The sequence below is a fragment of the Panthera tigris genome, chromosome D4 (genome assembly GCF_018350195.1).
Source record: "Panthera tigris isolate Pti1 chromosome D4, P.tigris_Pti1_mat1.1, whole genome shotgun sequence".
Classification (NCBI taxonomy): domain Eukaryota; kingdom Metazoa; phylum Chordata; class Mammalia; order Carnivora; family Felidae; genus Panthera; species Panthera tigris.
Genome location: NC_056672.1, coordinates 69,542,780 through 69,551,305, shown reverse-complemented (window position 1 = coordinate 69,551,305; position 8,526 = coordinate 69,542,780). Strand labels below are relative to the sequence as shown.

Here is an 8,526-nt window from a genome sequence, read left to right as displayed (position 1 = left end):
ATGTCCTCACAGAAGTTGGTGTCTAGTGGGAGACAATGACAGTGAATAAATCACCAGCTGAATGAGACTCACGGTGGAGGGCTGGTTTTGAAAACCATAATGTGGGGCACCTGGGTGGCTCAGTCGGTTAAGCACCAGACTTTGGCTCAGGTCCTGATCTCGTGGCTCGTGGGTTCGAGCCCCGCGTTGGGCTCTGTGCTGACAGCTCAGAGCCTGGAGCCTGCTTCGGATCCTGTGTCTCCCTCGCTCTCTGCCCCTCCCTCCCCCTCTGAAAGACAAACATTAAAAAAGAAAAAAGAAAACTGTAATGCACCAAACTAATATAACGATACTGCACTTGTATTCATTTCCTATTGCTGCTGAAATAAATTACCACAAACTCAGTGGCTTAAAACAACACAAATGTATTATTGTACAGTTTAGAAGTTGAGAGTCTGAGATGGATTTTACAAGCTAAAATCAAAGGCTGCATTCCTTCTGGAATATCTAGGAGAGATCATCTGTTCCTTAACTTCTCCAGATTCTGGCAGTTGTATGCCTTGGCTCCTGGACCCATCACTCTGGCTTCTGCTGCCAATGGCACCTCACTGTCTCTGACTCTGACTCTCCTGCCTCCTTCTTATAAGGACTGTTGGGATTATACTGGACCCAACTGGATCATCCAGGATAATCTCTCCACCTCAAACTCCTTAATTTAGTCACATCTGCAGAGGGGATTGTGATGTGGACATCTCTGGGAGGACATTATTCGGTCGACCACATTACTTTTGGGCTATCCAGTAGGAAATGAGCTGTCCTTAGCAACCAGCAAGTAGATTGGGCTACCTCTGAACACCAACTTGCTGCTGGTCTTGTATTAGGGCAAGCAGAGTGGGTATCCGAAGGCTGACTGCAGATGCCCCTTCACAATACAATGTCACGTAGTAGAGCCCCGGAGAGTCACACAGAGAACACTATACAACAAGTGAACATGCTTGCGGCTGCCATGCAGGAGCTCGGAGACCTCAGGCAAGGATATTACTCCTCTAAGCCCCAAATCCCACGTAAGTCAATGGGGATAAACAAAACTACCTGGAAGGGTTGGAGTGAGGATTAATGAAAATATCATCCATGAAATCACCTAAGACCGTGCCTGATCCTCAAAAAATGCTTATTTTGGAATGCCTCCTGAACCCGTCCCTCCCTTTTTCTCTGTCCCTTTTGCTGCGACCACTGCCTCCTTCCACACCTCTCAGAAACCTCCACTGTTTATCATGCCAGGTGCCTCAGCCTGGCAGTGGTTAGGAGCAACAGCCTTGAAGCTCTGTGAACGAGCCCCTATTAACCGTGAAATCTGGAGCGGGTCTCTTAAGCGCCCTAAGCTTCAAGTCTGTACAAGGGGGATAACACCGGCTATAGAACCAAGTTATTCCGAGGATTAAGTGAGATGATGAATGGAAAGGGCTTACTTAGCACAGTGCCAGGCACAAAAAACAGCAGTGTTCTTGTTCTGGAGAGGCCTGCCCTCCTTTCAACCTCCTCTTCCTCAATATTCCTTTCAGCAACACTGGACGACCCACTTCTCCCGGAAGCAGGCCTTGAATGTGTCTACCGGAGGGGCACGGTTTATAAACACTTCTCTCTGCCTCGGACCTTTACCAGCCTTTTCAGTTATGGCTGTTTATTTATGCGGGCCTCTGCCTCAATACTGCACACAAGCTTCTTGAGGAAAGGTGTTTTTTCTGCGGCGTAGGTCGGAAAAGTACGCTTCCTCCTTGTCCGGCCTCAATTTCCTTATTTGGATCGAGTCCATTGGACTGGAATGGCTACCAGGGCCCTTCCAGCTCTGAGATTTTAAACGGACAGAACTTAACTTAGTAGGGACATTGTAGATCATCTAGTGCTCCCCTCTCCTTTTCCAGAAGGGGCAACTGAGGGCCCACTAGGGCCTTCACTGAACGCTATTCTCCCTCTCTCTCTTTCTCTGGCCTCCGAGACAAGGGTCCTGTAGGGCATGCAGCCCCGTTTTCCTTGCTAGGCTGGGGGAGACTCTGGCGGCTCCAGGGCTCTGGGCTCGGGACGCCGGAAACACGTGTGTGCTCACCTACGTGTACACACGTGAGCACACCTACAGCAGCAGGGGGCGCTCGGGCCGGCAGGGGGCAGCACAGCCCCGGTTTGCAATTACCCGGCGCAGCCCCGAGGGAGGAGGGCGTGCTGCAGTCCCGGCGGCGGTGGCGGCGGCGGCTGGAGGTGCAACCTCCCAGGTGGGAGGCGGGGGCTGCGGGCGCAGGAAAAGGCGCCTCGGGAGCCGGCGCTCGGCGGGGCCTCCTCGGGCCCCGGGCGCGGCGCGGCGAGTGGGAGCGAGCGCGCCGGGAGCACGCAGGCGCCCTGCTCGGCTGGCCCTCGGCCGGCGCGCGGCGCGGGAGCAGCCCGCAGCCCGCGCCCCGCGCCCCCCGCAGCTCCCGGGCCGCCCGCGGCCGGCCGTCGGGAGCGGCCCCTCAGCGGCAAGCTCGGGCCGCCGGCCCGGGAGAGCGCGCGGCGGCAGCGGCGGCGGGACGGCCCTGGGGCCGCCCCGAGCGCGCCCTCCCGCCCGCGGCCACTCGCGGCCGGCGCTGGCCGGGCCGGCGCGCCCCGCAGGCAGCCGGAGCGCGGCCTCGGCCTCGGCGGGAGCGAGCCCCGGGCTGCAGGCGTTGGGAGGCGGCGCGGGCGGCCGCGGGCACTGACGGCGTCGCGGGGCGCTCCCGGGCGGCGGCGCAGCGGCGGCGGCGCAGGGGGCGGAGGCAGGGGGCGCCCCCAGCCAGGATGCTGCGGTTCCTGCGCCGGACCTTTGGCCGCCGCTCCATGCAGCGCTACGCGCGGGGCGCGGCGGGGCGCGGGGCCGCCGGGCTGGGGGACGAGCGCGACGGGGGACCCCGGGGGGGCCCGGCCGCCGCCGCCGCCGCCTCCTCGACGCTGCCCGCGGCTCCGGGGGGCAGCGTGTTCCCGGCCGGCGGCGGGCCCCTGCTCACCGGCGGTGCGGCGGTGCACATCTCCGCCGCCGGCGCTGCCAAGGCCACCCTGTACTGCCGTGTCTTCCTGCTCGACGGGACTGAAGTGAGCGTGGACCTGCCGGTGAGTGACGGGGCCGACCCGGGGTACTGACACCCCTTGGGGCAGCTCCCCTCCCCCGCTGCTCCCCTCTGGGAGATCCAAGGATCCCTTCCCCCTTCTCCTGCGATCACTTCCTACCCCTGCTTCCCTCTCGGGCCACCCCGTCCCGGTCTCTTCTGGAACCCCATCCGTGGCTTGTGCCCCCTCGTTGGGACACTGCGCTGCTGGATTGCGCCTTCTCCGGTTCCCACCTAGTCCTTTGGGCCTCACTCCCTCCCCAGCTCACCCAGTCCCCTCTTCCCGAGTCCCCGCCCCCTGGCGCGGGTGACCGGCGTTCCCCTTCCGCCCCCTGGGTTCCAGCGGGGGCCTTCTTGGTGCTGGGTTATTGCTTAGAAAAATCTCAAAGCAATGCGGGGCTGCCTCGAGGTGGCCTGCTTGCCCCCACAAAGTCGCCATCAGGCCTTGTGGAGACGGCAGGAAGGAGAAGCCTCGTCCCCAGCTGCCCAGAAGGTGCCCCAAGTTTGGGAGGCAGTGTAGGGACCATTTCTCTCCCTTTCTCGATGCCCGCCCCCGCCCCATCCCAAAGAGTCCCTACAGTCCTTAGTGTCGCGGAGAGGTGGGGGGGGGGGGGGGGAGGCAGGTGGGCGACTTGGGAGCTAACTCTAAAATCGACTCTCTTGGACCTGGCCAACTTTGCACCTGCAGAGCCCTTTGCTGGGGCGCCGGGAGTTGGCCTTGGGGCCCCCACGGGGCCTGGCGCGCCGGACTTTGCGCCCTGGGCAACGTGCGTGGGGCAGCCAAGGCACCCCCGGGCGGCGGCGCCGGGTCCGGGGCCACCCGCCCACAGGTGGTTGCACCCCGCCCCCCTGCAGCAGATAGCTAGGTTGGCGCTGCTGTCCCCGCCAGGGCGTCCGGCTTTCTAGCCCGAAGGGGCCAGATGTGATCAAATCAAATCCGCACATTAATGGGGCGCCTACTGGGCACCTGGCGCTGCGGCAGACGGTGCCTTTGGGAATCTTTGGGTGTGACTGAGGACACAGCGCTGATTGAGCTTTTAGATGAATGTTACAGGTTATTCCGAGGGTTTCATGCGGAAAAAACAACATACCCAGACTTGCAAAGGAAACACTTAGGCCTTACCTGGTGGGGGAAATTCTTTAGATTTCGGGAGAGAACTAGGGACCTGTAAGGGTTTTAGATGGGAAAATCAGAACCTGCTTGGCCTTGGAGTTTAATGCTGCCTTAGGTTTAATTTTGAGAAGGTTTCAATTTATGGCAATTTTATTTTTGTGGTTCCTAGTGCTCTCCGTAGAATATCATTTTGTTATGATAATACCCTTTTGGGGCCTTTTTATTCATGGAAAAGGAGCCAGCGTTCCTGTGCTTAGAGCTGTTGTCTTTAAAATAGCATGAAAATGTTACTCCTCCCCAGGATTGAGGCTTTCCAGCTTGTATTGAGCTGGGAGAGGAGGCCTGAAGAGCTTGGAGGAGTGGAGAGGTGGGCAGCTTCTGTGTGGAGAGGATGTGGCGTATTTTGCCATCTCGGATCAGGGAGAGGAAAGCTCTCCATGGGAACTTTGACCGTGCTCCTTGAGGATTTTCTTGTCGGTTCCCCAGGGATGGTTCATTTTATAAAATGTATTGCTTCTGTCAGGTTTGTGCGACAGGCGTTAAGTGGTGTTTCTCAGATGAAAAATGCAAACTGAGTCAGGTGCATGTGTGGTGGATGGACCCAGACAGGTACACCAATGATCTGGTTGGGATTGGACCAGCAATGCTGATTTATTAGGGCTGGGGGAGCCCTCGCTCCACGTGGGGGAGGGGGATGCTTACATTGAAAGGTTTCTCCACTTTACAAAAGGTTGCTGGACGAAAGATTTCCCCAGGTTTTCTTATGATGGCAGATTTCTCCATGCTTTAGGATGTGATGTCCTGAACCCGAAATTTTATTTATATGGACACACCCCATCCAAAGACAAAATGCGGGCTTTTGTCATGTGAGCCCTCCCGGAGGAATGATGAAGAAAAATTACCAGTGAGCACGGCTCATCGATTTAAAGATTTATTAGATATCAGAACTGCATCACACAGTCTCCTGTGCTCGTCCTCTCAGATCAGAGTGTGAGTTCCTGTAATTAATTCTCTGAGTACGAGGTTAGCACCCGGTGGCCAGAACCCAGTGAGTTTGTGGATGAATTTGTAGCACGCATGCTCCTTCCTAAGACCCATTTCACTGGGCTCACTTTTTATGCTATCCTGTTTGGCATTTAGCCCTGCTTATCATTATTTTCCTCTTCTGCTTTCCTGGATTTTTACCGCTTCCTGGGCTCTGGTGTTGCATTGCTGCCTGTCACACAGATAGGATTCACCTTTGGCCGCCATACCCCTAAGCTGGATTTTCTGTCTCCTGTCACTTCCCCAGGCACTCAGTGCACTTGCCGGGTTAACTATGGCCCCTTTGTAATTAAAACCCTCTGGTGGTGTTAGCTTCAAGAATTCCTTTGCTCAGCATACTAACAGTGATTATGTATTTTCATAGCCATTTTATTGGCCCTAATCTGGACACTTTAGGTTCTGAAATTGACTTGAACACAACAGCACTTTCAGTGTGACCATGCCAGGGCACCTTTTCTTGAGCATGTCCAGTGTGCCAAGCATTGTGCTGTGGGCACAGGTGAAGGAGAGGTGGCCTGGAGGCTCTTGGGAAACACAGGTAAAAACATGCCTTTTTATTCTAAGTGATGCTAAGTGATGTGACAGGCTCACCCAGACAGGGTCCTGGGGGATGGGCAGGTTAAGAGGGCTTCCTGGAGATTTTGACTCTTGGGGTCATAGGATCTCAAATCCAGTGTCCCCTGTGCATGTTTTAGAATACCTATTGTGTCAGGTCTACTCCTTGGCTAACTCGTGGCCAGTGGTTATATTTAGGAAAGGAAGAAGCAACTGTAATTGTCTTCAGCCATCCTCAGATGGGGTCTGTAGTCTCCTTGTCCGGTGGTAGGCTGCATCCCCTAGCATGCCGGCCCGTTTTTAACCTTTGTTGTGGTTTCTCAGTCTTGGGTAAAATGTGAACAAAAGGATCTTAAAAAAAAAAAAAATCCATCTGTAACTTGCTGGGATGCCTGGGTGGCTCAGTCGGTTAAGCCTTTGACTCGATCTCAGCTCAGGTCACAATCTCAACAGTTTGTGAGATCAAGCCCCACATCAGGCTCCTGCACTGACAGCACAGAGCCTGCTTAGGATTCTCTCTCTCTCTGTCTCTCTCTCTCTCTCTCTCTGCCCCTTCTTTTCCCATGCTTGTGCGTACTCTCTCTCTCAAAATAAATAAATAAGCTTAAAATAAAATGGGCTTGACAAACCCAGCTTCCAGGGGAGTCCCTGGCTCACCCTACAAGCCAGAGTGGTGCCGTGAGCCACCCCTCTTCAGAAAACCTGTCCTTGGAAGGTGCTGCCTCCCTCTCCTTAGACCAGCCCTGCCCTGCCCAGCCCTCAGGTGTGGTCTGGTCCGAGCAGGGCAGGACTCCCTTGGTCCTACCCTAGACACTTGCCTTCTATTAATGCAGCCGAAGATCCCATTAGTGTGCTTGGCAGCGGCACCCGCTGTTGACTCATATTAGCTCTCTGTTGACTAAATCCCTGGCATCGCTTTTGCTCGTGAGGCTGTTGCTCAGCCCCGTCTCCCCCTCCCCTGCGTGCACAGTCTCCCGGCAGCTCTGTGTGGAAAGCTGTCGGGAAGTGTGCGTGACTGACTGGTTAGCGCTCCCGCCATGCCTCGGAGGGCACGGCTTCTTGGCCAGTGGTGGTGCCATTGGCACGTTTGCTTTCACCGAATCTGGGACTCAGCGTTGGCTCATTGTGGTTCAGTGCTAGTGGGGAGAACTTCAGACTTGGAAGATCCGTGCTGGAGCCTTTCAGGCTGGCTGTGTAGCCCTGGGCAGCTCGAATTCTGGGAGCATCGACTTCTTGGTCTTTCAAATGGGGACGTTGGGAGCATAACGCGACAAGGATGTTATAAAGGCTTCAGTACACAGCAGGGTACTGAAGGGTTGCTCAGAGGTTGTAATCTTACACACTTCTCATACCGCCTCTTTGACCTGTGGAACCAGTTGGGAAGCAGGTCTAGTAACAGATGCTAAAAACAAACCAAAAAGAGCTGTGGCAGGAAGGCTAAACATTTTTTTTTTTTTTAATGTTTATTTTTGAGCAAGAGAGAGAGAGAGAGAGAGGTGAGGGAAGACAGAGAATCCCAAGCAGGCTCTGTGCTGTCAACGTGGGAGCCTGATGTGGGGCTTGATGTCATGAGCTGTTAGACTGTGACCTGAGCTGAAACCAAGAGTCGGACACTTAACCCACTGAGCCACGCGGGTGCCCCTAAACATCTTTTTTACTGGAAATCAGAAGTTATATGTAGTATGAGAGATGCTTTTTGAAACTTTCAGTTTTTATTTTTTAATTTTTTAAAAATGTTGATTTTTGAGAGAGGGAGAGAGAACGTGAGCAGGGGAGGGGCCGAGAGAGAGAGGAAACGGAGGATCAGAAGTGGGCTCTGTGCTGACATCAGAGAGTCTGATACGGAGCTCAGACTCACAACCTATGAGCTCATGACCTGAAGTTGGACGCTTAAGCCGCTGAGCCACCCAGGTGCCCCTGAAAGTTTCACTTTAGCTGAGAAGAGAATGCCTCCCTTGACACCCAATTGCAAGTTCTTAGAATTCTGGAAGTAGAATCTCTGATCCAGCTGAATGTATGTGATGGAACACAAAGAGCATATACCTTATTTTGGAGTTGAAAGGAACCCTAGACAGCACATATTCCGCCCTTTGTGTATATGGGAAACTGAGGCCTGTGGATAGAGTGACTTCCCGTTAGTCATTCAGGGAAGAGTTGGAATGGGTGAGTTTGAGGTGAGTGTAGGATCAGTGGTAAGAAGGAAGACTGACCCCCTAGTCCTGACACAGGACCACGGAAGGGGGATGAGATATGTTTCTGGCAGTTGGAAGTAGGACATATTTTCCTGAACAATGAGAAACTCCAGCAAAATGGTTCTCTGACTTCTGTGTACTCCAGAGTCCATCTGAGATTTTCTTTTCCTCTGGTTAAAATTCCCAGGGTCCACCCCCAGACTTTTTTTTTTTATGTTTATTTTGTTTTTGAGAGAGAGAGAGAGTGCACGCTCGCTGCGTGCACACTGAGGGGTGGTGCAGAGAGCGAGGGAGACACAATTCCAAGCAGGTTCTGTGCTCCAGCTCACGAACCATGAGATCGTGACCTGAGCCAAAGTCAAGAGTTGGATGCTTCACCGACTGAGCCGCCCAGGCGCCCCCAAGCCCAGAATTTCAGATTGAGAGGTTCAGGAAGTTGGACTTCTAACAAGTACCCTGGGTGATTCTGATGAACGTGGTCCCTTTGTATCCTTTGAAGAACTCTGGGTGTAGGACTGAGAGCTGAGGGTGG

At 54.6% G+C, this 8,526-nt stretch overlaps 1 protein-coding gene across 4 annotated transcripts in view; it reads left to right on the top strand.

Moving 5' to 3' along the window:
- The first annotated feature begins 2,784 nt into the window (after positions 1 to 2,784).
- EPB41L4B (erythrocyte membrane protein band 4.1 like 4B) overlaps positions 2,785 to 8,526 on the top strand; it is a 128,533-nt gene continuing 122,791 nt past the window's right edge. For all 4 annotated transcript variants that reach the window (XM_007094483.3, XM_042964302.1, XM_042964301.1 and 1 more), the window contains exon 1: positions 2,785 to 3,093. In XM_007094483.3, the coding sequence (XP_007094545.2) occupies positions 2,785 to 3,093 (309 nt within the window). The remainder of the gene's footprint in view (positions 3,094 to 8,526) is intronic.